This window comes from Ursus arctos, unplaced genomic scaffold, assembly GCF_023065955.2.
Source record: "Ursus arctos isolate Adak ecotype North America unplaced genomic scaffold, UrsArc2.0 scaffold_13, whole genome shotgun sequence".
NCBI classification, from domain to species: domain Eukaryota; kingdom Metazoa; phylum Chordata; class Mammalia; order Carnivora; family Ursidae; genus Ursus; species Ursus arctos.
The window spans coordinates 49299292-49318425 of record NW_026622797.1 but is presented as its reverse complement, the minus strand read 5'-3'; the positions used below and the strand labels follow the sequence as shown (position 1 = coordinate 49318425).

The 19134-nt window shown below is 34.8% G+C and overlaps 1 protein-coding gene across 3 annotated transcripts in view; it reads right to left on the bottom strand.

Moving 5' to 3' along the window:
• Nucleotides 1–4731: 4731 nt before the first annotated feature.
• WASF1 (WASP family member 1) overlaps nt 4732–19134 on the bottom strand; it is a 67240-nt gene continuing 52837 nt past the window's right edge. For all 3 annotated transcript variants that reach the window (XM_057311147.1, XM_048226132.2, XM_057311148.1), the window contains 7 exons: nt 18091–18225; nt 13385–13538; nt 12191–12308; nt 10539–10711; nt 8214–8393; nt 6488–7116; nt 4732–5596 (listed from right to left, as the gene is read on the bottom strand). In XM_057311147.1, coding sequence (XP_057167130.1) covers nt 5439–5596; nt 6488–7116; nt 8214–8393; nt 10539–10711; nt 12191–12308; nt 13385–13538; nt 18091–18225 — 1547 coding nt within the window. In that variant the 3' untranslated portion in view covers nt 4732–5438. The remainder of the gene's footprint in view (nt 5597–6487; nt 7117–8213; nt 8394–10538; nt 10712–12190; nt 12309–13384; nt 13539–18090; nt 18226–19134) is intronic.

The window sequence follows — 19134 nt, the reverse complement described above, 5'->3', positions numbered from 1 at the left end:
CCTCCTCTAATGGTCTATCAGTAAGCCAGGACTCAAGTTATCCTCGATTCCTTCCTCTCTAATCACCAAGTCCAGTGTATTCCACATCCTGAATTTCTCTTGAATCTATCTCATCATCTATCTCCTCAGTCAGCACCATCCCTAATTATTATCTGTCATCTATTACAAAGCCTGACTGGTCTCTTGACCTCCACCTCCCAGCTTACTACTCTCTAATTCATTTACCATGTTGCAGCTGCCAATTATCTTTCCAGTATGCTATTCTGTTACGTCACTTCAATTTTACTGTCCACGAAATAACTGCAAACTCCTTAATATGGTTCCTAACCCTCTCATGATTTGCACCTGCTTATCTTTCTCATTTATTTCTAGTTATACCACTCCATCTGTGCATGCTTTGCATGAAGCATTTCCAGACATTCACACACCTATTTCCTTTGCCTGGTAGACTGTCCACCCTCACCTTCAATATTTATCTGCCTAGGTTCACCTCAAACATTAAATGCCATTTCCTTTTGGAGGCCTTTCCTGACTTCCTAGACTAGGTTCAGTCTCTGTGCTATGTGCTTCCCTAACATAACACTCATTGTTCTTTGTTAATTTATCTGTATGCTCAGAAAGTAGGGCTCTGTCTATTCACTGCTGTGGCCCCAATACCCAGCAAAATAGCTCTGCAGGCATCAAAAAAATCTGAGTAATGAAAAGAAATATCACAAATATAAAATTTAAAAAATAAAAATAAAGCATTAATGATAGATGTGCTCCTTCATCTGGAATGGTCTAGGTAGAAAGTTCCTATAGATTTTCTTTAAAGTTAGATGTGCAACATTTCATGCATTTCAAAGGTATGAATAAAATAGATACTTTTAAGTAATATTGGAAGCTATTACAATAGAAGACATATTGTGTTTTGATGGTTCTTATGTCTTTTATGTTGTTTCTGAGCCAAAAAGATGGATGGGAAATTTTATTACCCCTGGAGACATCAGTGTCCTATATCAAAAGAATAGTATTGAAAAAGCTAGCCTAAAGGCAGGATGGATAAGTAAGAAATTTATTGAGAAGTCTTTGAATATAACACACACATATACATAAGGAACATATTTATATAGACACTATAAAATATTCAAAATCATTACCACTAAGCAAATTTATCTACAGTAAGAAAGAGGAGAAACTATAAATATTCTGAGAAAGACGACTTCAATACATGGTCAGTGGTTTAAATTTTTTTTTCTAAAGGAAAAAAAGTCAGAGCAGCTGGCCTTACAATAATGTGAAAAAGGTATTGATAACTAGTCTGTTTAAAAAAAAAAAAAAAGTGCCTGAAATGTTCATTCAAGGCTGGTATTCATTCTTTATTCAGCGCCTGGCTGTCAGGCTTGGAAAGCAAGAGATTACTGATGCATTCTACAGCCAAGTCATGGAGAACATAAATAAATTTGTTCTTCATACAGCAATGAATAAAGGGAGGAAAAGACTTATTATTTGTATTATAAGGGTCTCCTATGCATTGTTTAGCTTCAGTAAGATGATTAGCTTATTAATTACAGTTAAATGATACAACTTAGAAATATCATACTTTGATATTTCATTTTCCTTAGTTCAATGGAGCAAAGCCATCTTCAAATTCTGATACTGCATGATTAATATCTTGCATTGGTTTATTTACATTTTTTTACTATGTAGACAGAGATCATGAATTCCAAAAAGGAAATTCTTAAACTATTTAGGAGCTTTAAATACTTCATTTTGTACTTGCCTTAGTACTTTTAGGGATGTAGTTTTAAAAAAAGCTGCGGTCAAGGCAAATGCAGTGGAGTGAAAATGAAAAAAATAGCAGTAGTATGTTTACAAAGGGCAAAGTTAAAGCTATGCTTTGAAAGTAATTCATGATATTCCCATTAAATGAAAACGCTTTATCAATTTTGCTCTCTGCCTTAAGAACAGACTTCAGAAATATTAGTAACTTTTAACTTTTGGCCAGAAGAGTCAATCTTGAGCTTTCCATTTCTTAAATCACACACACACACACACACACACACACACACACACACACACAGAGTTTTGATGAAGTTAGGACTAGTTTTAGCTCAACTGTGTTACTGAGATTAGTGGAAGAAATTTTTCTAAGAAGTAGTGCCTAGAAAGATATGATTTTAAGAGCTCTAGTGGACAGAGAAAAAAAGGGTATTTCTGAACCTGTTTACAAGAAGAGATAATTATGAGTTGTCTGTTTAAGATGAGGCCCCTGGTCTCTTGTGAGTAATCTATTTGGCAAGCTCAAATAGGTAATAACTGTAATGCAAAATGGCATTTAAGTGTACTTGAAGAAAGCTTATAATAAAAGAATTAGAGAAACTGAAAAGGAATATATATGAACTCCAGTTGTGATATGAGATGACTTCATGAAAATATGTATTTGAGATGAATGTTGAAGAAAGAATAGGGCTTTCTGAAAGTGGAAATAAAAGGTGTTTCATAATTTACAGAACACAATCCAAATGAACATTTTCCTTAATTGTCTTTTAATAAATATTTATAATGTGAAAATGCTTCAGAAGTCATCTCATCTGCCTAAATAGCTAAGTTTTGAAAAGCAGTGGTTATAGCTTAAAATTATTTATAAATATGGAGCTCACAAATATTCCTTAGAAAAAGTTATAGACACACTCCCCTTCCCTCTATAATGACTGAATGTCATCCTAAACTTCACTGCAGCTAAATATTCCCCTCCTCTTCTGTCTTAACCATAATTGTGAAGGGGAAGGAACAGCATCACACACAAAAAAGCCAGAGACAGCTTCAAGGAACAGTGGAGTGAACACGAAAAATATACACAGAATACAATACACAGAATGTGCACAGAATATATTCTGTATGTAGTTTTTACATACTAAAGGTCAAATAAGGACTAAAAGGTATTTGTTGAATTTGGCAATATGGAGGTAAACGGGTAACAATTTTGACCAAGAAAAGTGAAGCCAATTATTTCTCCATTATATACAATTCATTTTTTCTGCCTCCATGCTCCATGACCTGGAGGAACAGTAATATAGTTCAATAAGAAGACGACAGTAATTGTCCAGTAACTTTCATTCTTTTCAGAGTATTAAAATTGACCACTGCATGGTTGTTCCAAAATTCTCTCACCAAGTTAAGCTGAATATCTAGACTGAAAGGTTATTTTGCTTTCAAAATAGATATGACGTATATGGCCTCTTCAGTCTACGGGCACTTTCTTATCTTTCCAGAATGTTCCGAAAAACAAAATAATCTCATAAACTCTTTAGGATAGGTACTGCAGGCTTTGAAACAAATCCACTTCTAGTACTAAGAAATCTTCAACCATTTCATTTTTTATTACCCTTAACTACTCCAATGCCGGTACCATTACATTTTGGTTACTGGCCACAACCGAACTTTATAAAAACTACTTATACTTCCACTGCCTTTTACACACTTAGGAAGATAAACTTTAAATTGTGTCATATTTTCCTGAATTGAATTCAACACTATATATTTTTGTCAAGATGAAAGAAACCTCAAATCACTAATCTTTTCTTTCTTTTTTTTTTTTGAGAGTGAGAGAGAGCACGTGCATGCATGCGAGTGAGGGGGGGCGGGGCAGAGGGAGAATCTTAAGCAGGCTTCATGCTCAGCACAGAGCCCAACCTGGAGATCATGACCTGAGCCGAAACTAAGAGATGCTTAACCGACTGAGCCACACAGGTGCCCCCACTATCTCATCTCTTGTTCTAGGCAAAGCTACCCAAAAGAACAATGCAAATCTTTTGTTAATTAGAGCTATTAGGAAATTTTTTTTTAATGCCCGAACTATTGCCACAGTGGAACTTAGTTCCTCATTCTTATTCCACAAAGAGTACGGGTCATTAGTTATTTACCTAAATAACCCCCGAATTTATGAAGTTATCTATCAGCTATCTATTATTGTTGTACTAATGCTGTGTGAAATAATCCATCTCAGAGCTTAGGTGTAGGACAATAAGCATTATTCTTTTGCTCATAAATTTATAGGTCAGTTGAACAATTCTTCTGAGCTGGGCTAATCTTAGCCAGCCTTGCTCATCTGTTTATAGCCGGCCAGCAGGTGAGCTTGTGCTTGGCTGGTCTAAGATGGTCTCACTTGGCACAGCTCTCTATATGAGGTTTCTGATCTAGCAGGCTACCCTGAGCTTAACCTGAGACAATGCTACTGGCTAGAACAAGTCTCAGCAACACTCAGATCCAAGGTGGGGTGGGAAAAGAACCCATTTCTTGATAGGAGGAGCTAGAAATTGCACTGTAAAAGGATGAAGACTGTAGTCACTTTTACAGTCCAACTACAAAAACTTCACATAAAATAATCTAATATTAATGCTGCTTTCCCTCCATCCTTAAATCTAGATTGTGTAAACATTAACTCACTTTTTCATTGCAAAATAAAATTTCAAGAATGCTGTTAAACTGGTCAAGGTGTGTTGAAATTAGCACATTGAGATTTTAATTTAAGAGCATAAGAAGTTGAAAAATACTGATTTTGTGAACTTAGGAAAAAATAATATAAAAGCTACCTTACATACTAGACAACATGAATCTGTATAATTAAGAGGAAATTATATAGCTTAAGTGGTTTTAAAATTTTTTGCTTATGATTATGTATTAAAAGCCTACTTTATATAAATTTGATAAATTACCAGAAATAGTTTTATTCAAAGAGCAACACCCATGAACCTTTAAAATGAGCCATTTATTAAATCGGACTGTTATTCTTAACAGTTAATGTAAGTTACATGTATGTTTATGTCAGAGTATTTCACATGGAAATTTTTTAAACTCTTATAGGCAAGCAAAATCGTACCACACAATATATAAGTGGGAAGGGGGTACTGCTAAACATTCAAATAAGGCAAGTATTTAAAAACGGTAAAACAATAATTAAAAAAAATTCAAGCATTCCTTTAAGAGAATTCAATACTACTAGCTAAATGTACTTTCTGAGTGTATTCATATAATCAAGGCAGTGTTTCTTCTTTTAAAACATCAGGAAATGGAATAAGGCTCATTAATAGATACAGCTGCCCTCAAGATTTCAATCTCAGTTGCTTTCTTTAAATTAAAATTCACAAAGTGCACAATTAAGATATATCAAAAAACTGAATCTGCTACTCTAACAACAGCTGTCCATGCTTAATACTTAGTGGTTTATTTGACCAAATTATCTTTTCAGGGAAAAATAAAAAAGATAAGCCACTGTAAAACATTTAGTTTGAAATGTATGCTAATATTTTTCTTAGAAATCAAAAATTATGGAGGAAAAGGGTTATTTATCATAAGGAAAAGAAAGCAAAACACTGGAATGACCAAACATTTTCAAAGAACAAGCACCACAAAGGACATTTGCATTCAGTTTTGTAATATTTATCAATGCATTTTTCTTACTCCAACCAATCTACTTCATCGAATTCTGAATCATCTTCTGAATCACTATATTCCACAGCAATACGGCGAGACAGGATGGTGGCAACGTCATTTTCAATGCGCTCGTGTTTAGCTTCCTGTTCACGTTGCTCTTCTACTTTGCGTAGCTGAATACCTGACATAGAATAACCGAAGCATTCGTTGTAAACTAAAACACTAAATACTACATATGATTAATCTTTCTAGTATAAAATCAAACACATGTGAGAAATACTAATAGGAAAATGAAAAGCAAGATCTATTAAAAAGAATTTGAAGCGATCATATTGAGAATCATATTAATTTGGTCAATTAATTCTTTCATTATCTGTAAAACTAGTTGGTCAAACTTACCAGCTATCACAGTGAATATCTACAGTTTATTTAGCCATGATGGTTTACTGTGCCTCCCTACTCAGCACTCCCCCAAAAAGTCAAATAAATGTTGTTGAGTATATTTTCTGTGGTTTTATTCTCCCCAGTACTTGAGGGAAAGGCACAGTTATTCATTCTATACTGTCAGGGCCTGGCTTATAGTAGAGGTGCCCAGGAAATGCTGGCTGAATAAACGAATGAATACGAGAGGTCTTTCCTTTGTTACTAACGGAGGAACTTTAATTCTATAAAGGCATTTGGAAGAGCACATGTCACGGATACACCAAATGGACAGCCTTAACACTGAAGAAAATACCATTTTTAAAGGAGTTAATGTATATATTAAACATAATATAAAGGGTTTTAACTAAATTTTCTAAAACTTATAAGTCTGATACTTTTAATTTCTCATTTATTCAATAAACATTTTAAAAATCCCTACTAAAGTATGAAAATAAGATAATTAAATGTGGTATATTTTCTGGAAAGTGATTTAAAATATACATTGAACATAACTTTCCTTTCTAAAAACCATTTGTGCAAAAATATGATCATCTAAAAGTTTATAAGTGAGGAAAACGTTATTGTGTCAAATATTTAAAAGATTCTAATGCTACCATAGCAATGCTTTTAATGGCCATGAGGAAGTTACCTTTCCGTATTGCTTCCAGAAGTACACTCCTGGCGTCACTGATCACAGGTAGAGTTGACGGATGGCGCTTTGGCTCAGAAGCAGGTATAACTTGTGATGGGGGAGATGGAGGCATTAATGGAACATGGGGACCTGGGGCGGCAGATGGAGCTGGATGTAGCCCAGAGGGAGGATGAGTAAGAGCTGCAACTGTGACAGGTGATGATGGTCGAATGCCAGGTGGAGGCAGAGGAGGCGGTGGTGGGGGTGGAGGCAGCCCCTGGACTTCACCTTGTGGGAGTGGATGAACTGGTACAGTCTCACACACTGGGGCAGCCCTAGCTACTGGCGGGGAGGGCTGTACTAGAGGAGGTGCGATTGGAGGAGGAGCTGGGTGGAGAACTCCAGGGGCGATCTGAAGAGGAGCTGGAGGTGGTGGCACTGCTGGAGCTTGCAGAGCGGTGGCTGGAGGTGGAGGTGGGGGAGGTACTGGTGGGGGAGGAGTTGAAGTCATTGAAGCTCTTAATGAAGAAGTTGACAAGGCAGATGGAAGAGGTGGAGGAGGAGGTGGGGGGGTGGGGCTCACAAACACAGGTGTCCTGCCTGTAGCTGGTGACTGAGGGCGATTTTCTATCAAACCTGTAGCAGAACTGAAATGAAAGAGAAACCCTAGCAAGTTATTAAAAGAGAAAGAACTAACCACAGGAAAGATATGACTATCAGTAATTATATCAGGGTAGATGCATTAACATGTTCCTAGAGAAATTAAAAATTCTTAAGAATTCAGGATGAAGGGAATACACCAAAAAGAAAATCAGTAGGTGGTGCTTTTGTCTGTAATATTCTAAACAGTCTCATCCTCCCATGCACCTGTCATATACACTCAAGCATTTTATGCTTACTTTGATAAAAAAAATGTTCAATTTTATGCTGTAAGAGGAGTCTTTATAATGACTCAACATTCATCATATTACAATATTTGCAGCAATACCTGTGGCCATTACAATGCTGCACTGATACTGAAGCTATTAAGACTCATCATATGTCATTTCAGTTAAATCAATAACAACTAATTACAAGCCACAAAAGGAAATTTATGGCTCTCTTCCTTCCTGAGGATGGAACATCAAATGACTCAGTGATAGAAGGCTGATTTTTTTAAAGAAAATTATAAAGCTGGTCTCTATTTACCTATTAAAAATTTTATAATCTGGATAACAATGGACAATATTAAACTTCAAAACTGCTTTACTGAAAGATTATTGCCTCTTTTCTCTCAAATTCTCAGAGTATTCCCCATAAGACCAAATTAACACTTAGAATCACATCTTTGGGTCCCATTTCTTAGTCCCTTACCATATTCCAAAAATTCTTAATTTTTATTAATACACTGCACATCATGTGCTTGATAATAAAGCCACAATAAAATGAAACACACTTTAATCTTTAAATGCTCATTCACTAAATTTTCCCCGCGAGAACAGGTCCGCTTTTATCAGAGGCTGGTGAATGACGTCCCACAGGCCAAACCTGAACTGCTCTCTGTTTTTGTAAATAAGGTTTTGTTGAAACACAAACAGGCATTTATTTATGTATAGTCTGTGGCTGTTCCCATGCAACAATGACAGAGCTGAGTAGCTGTGACAGAGAACGTATACCCACAAAATGTAAAATATTTACCAACATTCTTTAAAGAAAAAAGTTACCAACCCCTGAGAACAAATATCATGTGCCTGTCCCAACATACCTGATACAGGTGGGTATGGGTTTGGCATCCCCTGCTCCATGCATTGGTGGAGGTGGGGGAGGTTCGTGGGGTCTGACTAGGACCCTTTCCTCAGCTCTAGTCAGAAGCTCACTCATCTGACTAAATGGCAAGGCGGAAAGTGAGTAAGAGCCATCCATATGGTCCACATATGTCTGAGGTCTAAAAAAAAAGAAAAAAATACAATATCAGTGTACTTTTCTTGAATTACTAGTGGAGTAAAGTGTTCTACAGGAGATATTTAACATGTATCCTTTGAATGTCAGTATTTTAACCACTACTTAGAAGCTTCAGAAATTTATTACCACTTTTAAAACAAAGTATTCTGCTCACAGTGCAATCTTTCTTTGCAGCTATTTTATTATTTTATAATGTAATACTAATTCAATTCACAAGGATAAAAAGTATTACATATAGAATCTTATAACAAGAAAAGAAAGTAACTTTTGGCAAATTGTGTTCAAAGCTATCTGCCTCTATTTCATTTTTTTCCTTTAAAACATGATGCCAATGACAAAAAGCTAGAATATGAAAACTGGAATTTTCTTTTTCTTTCTTTTTTTTTTTAAAGATTTTATTTTATTTTATTTTATTTTATTTTATTTTATTTTATTTTATTTTATTTTATTCGACAGAGATAGAGACAGCCAGCGAGAGAGGGAACACAAGCAGGGGGAGTGGGAGAGGAAGAAGCAGGCTCCTAGTGGAGGAGCCTGATGTGGGGCTCGATCCCAGAACGCCGGGATCACGCCCTGAGCCGAAGGCAGACGCTTAACCGCTGTGCCACCCAGGCGCCCCGAAAACTGGAATTTTCTACCATCAGGATATCTCATTGTTCTCTTGAACCTAAATGACTTCTAAATGTCTTCTATCAGTGAGAAAGCCCTCCATGATACTAGCATCACAGAGATGGCTAACTACATGGTTTTGTCTTTTTGGTGTTTTTACAGGTGGTAGGGTACTCAGAAAATAGAACTGAGTAACAAAGCAACATGTGACTTAAGATCAGATTTAAGTAAAATTTTAGATTTATAAATATTTACTGATTGTAGTGCGTGCTGGGGATGAATGTACACAAAGTAAGTTAGAAAATACAGATGACTTTGAACACAGGTTTGAACTGAACATGTCCACATATATGAGGTTTTTTTTTCTACAGTACAGCACTGTAAATGTATTTTCTTTATGATTTTCTTAACATTTTTTCTGTAGCTTACTTTATTATAAGTATACAGTATATAATACAGATAACATACAAAATATGTGTTAAATGACTGTTTACGTTCTCAGTAAGGCTTCCAGTCAACTAGGCTATTATAGTTCAGTTTTTGGGGAGTCAAGAGGTACATGTGGATTTTTGACTGCACAAGGGATTGGTGCCCCCAACTCCCACATTGTTCAAGGATCAACTGTATTTTACTTACACTACTGCGTCAGGTAATACCATAATTACTTAACAGTAGTAGAAGAAAGTGTTTATCTATGGATTACTTTTTAAATTAAATCTTAATTCTTTTGGTCTTTTTCTTTCAGTAATGCATATAAATAGTATCTTACATATATCTTATTCCTAAACCCGGCCAAGATATTAGCCTAATAATTTACATGTATTATTCGAAAGAAAACTTTAAGCTCGTTTCCATTCAAAAATCATTAACTATAATATATATAACAATAACTATACTCCTTCAACTATACACAAATTCCTTTACAGAGAGAATGCTAGTGCAATGTTTAGATAGGGTAGCATATTACTTAGATGGGGCCATGGCTACTGAGAAAGGAAAAAGACCGATACTATAGTTCTGCAAGAGGGGATGAGTAATTTTGTTTAAAAGTCCCGATGTAACTCAGGTGGGAGATGTGGCATAGAAAGGAGTCAGGAAAAAGAAAAAGGAACAAAATATTACCCTTTCTCAGCTCCTATTTTATATGTAGTGAATTGGTAATACTTCAAAAAAATTCTAGACCCCATTCCTCTATTATGAAATTCTAGCAGACTCTGCCTGAAATATTGAGAGAGAGCACTGACACTTCATATGAAAGCTAAAACAACCCTAAAAATCATCTATTCCAACCACCTCTTTCTATAGATGACAAAATTAAAATCTAGGTATGAAAACGACCTGCCCAAGATCAGACTTTAGTAGGCTCACAGTGATCAGGGTTTCAAAATTATTTCTATAGCTAAAGCAGGGTCTGCTGGTTCAACGGTTCAGGACCTAAGACTCAAGAGGCACAGATAATAGAAATAAAGCCAGTATTTTATCATTAATTTTGTTAAAAAACAAATAAAAGAAAAGAAACCTTGTTTCAAAATGAGAGGCTGGGCCATTAGCAACTTCAATATGCTTATGTAAGAGATTAGCATCATCTTCAGCCAGCTCTGGACCTTGGGCCAGCTTCTGCCATTCTCTCCGCCTGTCATGAGGTGCTCTTGGCACTTTTTCTGGTTCATGAGGACGATCTAGATTTTTCTGCTATAACAGATGTATTGAAACAAAGCCAAATGCTGAACTGCTAAGTTTTTAAAAAGAAGTTATAACAATCAAAATAAAATTCTACCATTAATACTGAAAAAGACATGCCATCATAATATAGTTAAAGTAACACAGAGACAGTTCATTTGTACATTCAGAATTAAATCTTAGCTAGCTTGCTTGCAATCCCAGTTTCTTGTCATGTTTTTTTAACCTCTAATTTGAATTGATGCACCAGATAAAAATAGTATGCCTAAATAATAAAATTTGAGGTCAGAAAGTCCTTTCAGATGAAAAAAGATTCACCAACTCTGCCCCCACATCTATTAGTTTTTGCTATAATGAGTGAAATTTCTACCATTAATGGCACTAACTCTAACCATAGCCTGAAAATTAATTATTAAGGCTTTGTAATCTGGAAAGTGACAAATTAGCTAGCCAATACAATTATCCAATTAACCCATAGTAAACTGTGTCACTCAACAGAAAACAGGGTATTCAAAAAATACAACACAAAATAATTCAAATTGTGGGAGAAAGCATAGAGTGGTCTAGGGTTGGTATAACAAAGTCCAATGCCCAAAGGGGCCAAGCAGAACACATACATGAATGAAGAAGTCAGGAGTAAGATGGGGATTGCAATGAAAAAATAGGCATGTCCACCCAAGGCTTTCTAGTTCAAGAATTTTAAAACCACTGTGTTTGTCAAACAAAACACTGGCGGCAGGCATAATCTGAGCTGCCAGTCACTGTTCGTAAACTCTGGCTAGAGCACCGGGATACTGTCTAGTACAGAAAATAGTAACATGAGGGCATTATGGGGGAAAGGGAGGAGAGGAGAGAGAGTTACAAGAGAAACAGAGGGATGATGAAAACAGATTTTGCCTCCTTCATAATTCTGCCTAAATCCCAATTTTGCTTCCTCCTCCTTTATTTCCAGTTATCATCAACATGGAATAAAGCAGATCCAAGTGAATTTTATTACAAAGTAGAAAATGGCAACACAGCAGACAGATAACAGGAATTTAGTGAGAATATAATAATCTTTCCAAAACATTTAGGATATGATCTGTGGTAAGAAAATATAGCTTAATCTACTTTGCCAATATCTGCACAATATTCCTTCGTCTCTTCTTGCCAGAATGCTCTGCTCTTCTCTGGTCCACTTAATTCCTATTTGTCCTGCAATATTTATTATAAGCTTTGTTGAAAGTATTTGCCAACCCTGTCCTCTGGCTAAAGCAGGTGCTGTTTTGTGCTACCTAAACCCTCTACACATACCTCTGGTATGGCATTTATCATACCATATTATAATAATCTGATTGCTCATCTGCTCCCCCATTAGACTGTGATCTTCCTGTGTGCTTATAAAGACTTCAGTATAAAACTGTCAAGATACAAGCTTAATAAAGTTCTCTGTATGCAACAAAACACAAATACATGAAAACTAACTTCAATTTTTTGAATCTCTTGTAATACCTTCTGTTTCCTCTTTTCCTTCCTCTTATCCTCTGTATCTTGCAACATTTTTTCTTTCCATAGATCAAAGAAATACGAAGGATTGGTATAAAACTTTAAACCTTCTTTACCATCATCTCTGAAATGTAAAATATCAATTAAAACATACATCAGTAAGACTTAGAGAGGCAATCAGAATAATTTTACTAAATGTTTTTCTCTTACATTAATGAAATATAGCATGTGTAAAAATACTGACAAAATAAATTAGAATGCTGCATTAATAAAGTATTTCTCACAAATCAGACAAAAAAAACTAAGGAAAATGGAAAACCAGGTGTTTTTCAGAGTTGGTGTTACTAATCTGAAGAACAGCTGGACAATTTTCATCCCTAACTTGTGCTGAATACCAACTTTTCTAAAAGTCCTTTGGGAAATTCCAATAGTTACAAAAGGTTCTGCCAAAGATAAAAGACAATAATATCATTTAGAATAGAGAAATTACACAGGGTTTCTGCCAATACTCTAATTTGCTTATTATTTCACCAAACCCTAAAAATATCCTTTAAAACTCATTCTAGTAGTAACAGTTATTTTCACCCAATGACTTGCATACTGACAAAACAGTTTCAAATAAATATCTGAATACCATTTTATTCAGGATATGTGTTGTGTATCTTAAATTACTCATTTAATAAATCATGTGGAAGTACCCCTAAAGAAAGCCTGAGGAATTCGAGATTTTAAATGGTAAAAAAAAAATTTAAAATAGATACCACATATGCGTTTTGTAAAAAGTTAATGCATAAGATCAAGAGTAGGCATGAACAAACCAAAATGATATTAATTTTGTTAGCATGATGGAATTTTGAGCCCTTCATTTTTTATTTTTCATCTGACCAGCTGTTACATTAAAAAGATAGTAACTCCTTGCCCCTTCATATTAGTAAGTTTGCCACTGGCTTTGATTAATAACACTTCTCAAAACAACTCCCTTGAGTAAGTCTTGTCTTTTGTATGCCAGAATCTTGAGAACGCGCCTAGTGAATAAAGCAAGTTTTCTAAAGGTGGTGGATGAGGAGGGTTCTCCGTGCTGGTGAAAAGCCCAGTGACGTAAACAGTGTTTGGGGATTTAGCATTTAAAGGTAGACTGCTACTGATTGGACTGCAGGTCCGCAATACCCAGCCAGCCTTCGTATCGCTTAGCCCACTGACCTATAGGGAGTGAGTATATTGAGAGGCGGCGGCTGTTCGCAAACATCGTAGGTCTCCTGTAACGGGATGGGCAAAGTCTTGCGGTCGAAAAGCTGCTGATCTTGAATTGTAGAACTCCGGAAAGCTTTCCTCATTGTTATATCTTGCAAAGACACTAAAACAAAAATCAAAAATGTACTTTGTTTTACTAAGTGGATTAAACACAAGCACAGATTCACCACACACTGCGTTTAAGAGTCAGCAAGCTCAGGAAGTTGTGACTGTAGTGGCTTGTGACTCAGGAACATTTTGAAGGCTCTATCATTATATCCCAGTATCATTCCAACCAGGTAAGTCTGAAGGCCCCTTTGATTTCTAAGGGTCAAAAAGCTCTACTGATACCTGAAGCATTATCCACATTTCCCATCAAACATCTTTTTCCTACTTACCATCCCCAGCCCCCACTAACCCACGTTTTCTTCTTCCTTTTTTTTAATAATCTTTTTTCCCATTTCCCTTTGTTACTTTTATTTAGCTTATACCAATGACACTGAAGGAATTGCTTAGTCTTCAGTGGCATTCTTGCTAAACATACTATTGACCTCTATGCTCTCTAGACTATAAATATTATACATATGCTTTGACTTAAAACAAACTTTACTGTAAAGAAAATATTTTCAAGTACCAGGCAATCCTTATCTTCATCTACTTCACTTATCTTTTATCTTATACTATAAGGATCTCTACTTAGCTATAAACTCTTGAAGACTGACACTGTCTTGTACATCAGTATCTCCGGTAACTAGCAGAGCTCCATCACATACATGATAACCTAAAATAACTTCCTTTACTCATTTTCTTTTGGACTATGCAGCATGTTAAAATAAGAAATGTATCAAATTAGTACATTCTTAACTATTAGAATGACTTTCTCATATTAAAAAAGTAGGCAATTTCTTATATATTTAATATGGCTTTAAGTATGTAGATAAATGCTTTATACCATAGCAAGGCCAGTACTAAACAATTCTTAAATTATTTTCTCCCTAAAATAGTATCTCTATCATCTTCACAAGTAAAATTCACTCAGCATGAACGTACATTTGGATCTATGGAATAGTTGGAGCAACATGGCTCTGCAACGGCCACACCATGACTGTCTTGGCAGCAATTCCCCTGCTGCATGATTTGTAACACACTCAAAAACACCAAAATAAAATTCAGAGAAGGAAAAAAATTTTTTCCGCACTATCGCTAACTAATGATGTAAGAGATACTTAATGAGTATAGACTATAGACTTACTCTTTGCAACAATTCAATGAGAATAGAAATGATTATTCCATTTTAAACATAAGAAAATCAAGGCTAGGAAACATTATATAACTGGCCCAAGGCAAAATAGTTAATAAGCAGTGGAGCCAGAGCAGAAAACCCAGATCTGTCTGCCTCTGAGACTGATCCTTTAGCCCTAACACCACACACTGCTCTCTGGCTCCTGTCAGATGTGGCCTGTTTTCTATAATCAAAATGGATCAATTCTTGCCACTCACCCAGTCCACTTATTTACCATAAATATATAACCAGGATGGAACCTACAGCTTAATCTCCCAAACTTTTCTTAGTCGAGGATGTAAAGAATGTATAAAGTAATAAGCACTTAAAAAAAAAAAGATTTATTTATTTATTTGAGAGAGAAAGAAGAGCAGGGGAGGGGCCAAGGGAGAAGGAGAGAGAAACTCTAAGCAGACTCCACACTGAGGGTGGAACCCAACACTGGGCTTGATCTCACGACCCTGAGACCATGACCTGAGCCGAAACCAAGAGTTGGACGCTTAACCAACTGAGCCATCCAAGTGCCCCACTAATAAGCACTTTTCCATCTCCAACTGCTCTCATTTACCATTTGTCTTACCAACAGGCCACTGTTACAAAAGCCCTTCCCGTTGCCAATGACAACTGATATTTAAATAGTATTACGTAACACAGAAAGTCAACACAATATTTATAAACATAATTAAATATAATTATATAGGTCTTTGTTTAACAACTCATCTTCCATATATTTTCTTTTTTTTTAAAGATTTTATTTCTTTATTTGACAGAGAGACAGTCAGCAAGAGAGGGAACATAGGCAGGGGGAGTGGGAGAGGAAGAAGCAGGCTCCCAGTGGAGGAGCCTGATGTGGGGCTTGATACCAGAACTCTGGGATCATGCCCTGAGCCAAAGGCAGACACTTAACAACTGAGCCACCCAGGCGCCCGTTTATATGCATAATTCTCACCATTACTTAAATTATTTAATAATTTAGAAAACAAAAATACTGATATTACACTCTGTAATTTAGTATTGTATTCATAATGTTATCTCATGTGAACTCTGAGTTTAAAAATCTAGGTTAAGTAACTTTGAAAATTTCTTCTTTCCAACATCCCAAAATGGTATCAAATTAAGCAGTTCAGCTTTCAGATTCTGAATCCTTCTCCAATGCTCCCCATAATTTTAAAGGAAACTGAACAATTGTGATAGTTACTGGCACATTAAGATTTTTTTTGAACATATTGTTTAAGTACTTAACTGGTATGTGTACTTTTGTTTTCAATTTTAATTGGAGTGCTAAGATAAAATTTAACAGTATTTTGAAACTAACTGTTAGTTTTTATTTCTGTTACATATAGGAAATACCTCTCTATCTCTGTATTATTAGATGGCATATATTTATAACTTAATGTTTAACTTTAAAAAATTTGGACGTAAATTATATATTTTAAAGTATGGTCATAAAATATTTTTTCATTTGTAACAATTATTTCAAGAATTTTATGAAGTATAATTAACATACATGTACATGCTTCAAAAGATATCACTAAGAAAAACCACCCACAAAATGGGAGAAAATTATTTGTAAATCATATATCTGATAAGAGACTTGGATCAAGAATATATACAGAATTCTTATAACTCAAGAAAAAGAAAAATATTCCAATTTAAAAATGGGAAAAGGACCTCCAAAGAAGATACACATCTGATAAGTCACTTAAACCCTGATTTTAGATCCTAGCTCTACCACTTCCTGCTGGATCACTTATCTGTAAATGGTTACAAGCCATGAGAAAAAGCTCAACATCATTAGTCATCAGGAAAACGTACATACATTCTACAACATGAACCAATAATGAAAAGATCAGGCTAAATGAAAGAAGTCAATCACCAAAGGCCACATATTATATGATTCCATTCATAAGAATGTCCAGAATAGGTAAATCCATAGGGACTGAAAGTAGATTAGTGATTGCTAGAGGCTGGGAGAAAAGGAAAATAGGGGAGCGACTGCTCTGGGTACATGGTTTCTTTCTTGAGTGATGAAAATGTTCTAAAACTGATTATGCTGATAGTTGCTTAACACTGTGAATATACTAAAAACCACTGAATTATACACTTTAATTTTAGACAGGTTAACTGTAGGGTGTATGAAATATATCTCAATAATGCTGTTTAAGGAGAAAAAGTTCTGTTCTGATTTTTATCTCTTTGGAAGCAATAGAAACTTAACATGGTATTTGTCTACTTATTTAGGCTTTAAATTGGGTTATATCAAAAGAAGTTGGTTCAATCATGAAGACATTTATCATTACATTCTACTTTTTGCTTTTTCCAGTGATATCTTCTATTATTTTCATTCAAGTTTAGGTCTACTATATAACTTGCACTTGTACTAAAAATGTTATTCAACAAAAAAATATTTTGAAGAAAGGGTTATAAGAGACATACATTAAGTAATTCTCTAGGGAAAATAAGTGGAAATTATGTTCTGAATAGTTCCATTTCTTTTTGTGTAAGAAAAAAAAAAACCCAAAAAACCAAAAAGAGGAATTTGAGACACAACAGGATTCAATGTATTCTATTCAAAGTGTAAAATGCTGTTTTACCACTAAAGTTTCTACCATTATTTCAGACGGTAATTTATTGTTTGTCACCTGATATCCCAGGTTTAATACTCGGCGTAGAAACCCTTTTGTCCTACATACAGGCGATTTGGGTATTTTGGGGAAATGATCATTTAAACTGGGGAGTAACATTCAAATAATTAGATCAGAGTTTAGCAATTAACAATATGCACACACCAAAGAATATTAGAAGGAATTATATTCTTACAGAATAAAACCTAAAAATTTCAAGTAATCTTCAAACAATTTTTATTTCTAGGACAAAAATATACAAATAAATTATAAAGGAGAAAAGAAAAAATAGAGAAAAAGTCTAGGTAAAAATTTTTTTATGTCAGGGGCGCCTGAATGGCTCAGTTGGTTAAGTGTCCAACTCTTGATTTTGGCTCAGGTCATGATCTCAGGGTCGTGAGATTGAACTCCACAACCTGTGGAGTGTGCTTGAGATTCTCCCTCCCTCCCCCCCACCCCCCACACCATGCTCACTCTCTCTCTCTCTCTAAAATAAGTAAAGTCTTTAAAACATTTTTTATGTCCAAAAATGAAAAGCTATTTAATATAGAAAAAGAAGAAGCAAAAAAGAAAAAGATAATAGAAAAGCCAGGCGTGTCATACTAATGATATTTATAGATAATTCACTGATTTATTACAACATGTACATCAAAGACCATGGCTAAAAAAGACTTGTAATAAACTTGTGTTTAATACTGTTCTTAAATATATTGCTCATCTCACGAAATCTAATATATACATGGAAGAAAATATAATATGAATAAACTTACACTCTTCTTCTTTAGGGTCAAGCTGTGTAACACTAACAGATAAACGGTCCACACGTTCTTGTAATGAGTTAACTCTGAAGGAAAAACTATGTGCTTCATTGAACAATTCTCCAAATATATCTTCAGCATATTTACCTAGGCAAAATGAGACATATACCATAAAATTTAGTGTGATCAGAGATAAATATCAAACAATTTAACATTTTTAAAGTTTTGTCCTGATGAATTTGGCATTTATTTGGAACTAGTTTATACTTTAAACCCTAAAGTAACCAACTTAAGACAAAGTGGGAAAACAACATAAACCCTGGGAAATCTGGTTTTAAATACTAGCTCTACTACTTCCTGCTAAGTGTCCTGTGCCTAAAATGCAAATACTCTACCTGCTTTATCTATACAGGCCCAGTTGTTGAGGTTCAGTACATTACAATGTAAAAGTACATACAAATAATACCTCTTTTAAATCAGCATTCGTAAACTCTACACTAGAACTGATTTTCAGGCCAAATGGCAGAATCTAAGAGTCTTCATAAGCCCAACAGAAGACCAGTCTCAGATATGCCCAAAACATAGAAAATTTATGAGATATTTTATATTTTCTTGTTCTATTTTCCTAAAAAAGCATCATAAATCTAAAATCACTGTATTTTCTCTAGTCATATAAATTTCTATTACCAAAAAGAATAAGCAAAAATAATCCTATTCTAAAAGGAGAAAAAAACAGAAATTTTTTGTCTAGTAAATAAGCCAGGAGAAGTTTAGGCAACCTATAATGAAAACATTATTCAAGTGTATTTAGAACATATAAAGTAATGCATAGTTACAATATAAAGGTGAGTCAATTACTATGTGCACCTTTGGATAAAAAAGAAAATTGATGGTCTTCCTAAATTAAGACATTTTAGACCCAAGGATACTATGTAGGTTAAATCTAGCTCAATAGTAAGCTCTATTGAGACAGTTCCTGAGACAGAGATAATATTTATTAAATGAATTCGTTAATCTCACTAGTTTATATTTGAATAATATTGCATTTTTTCAAGG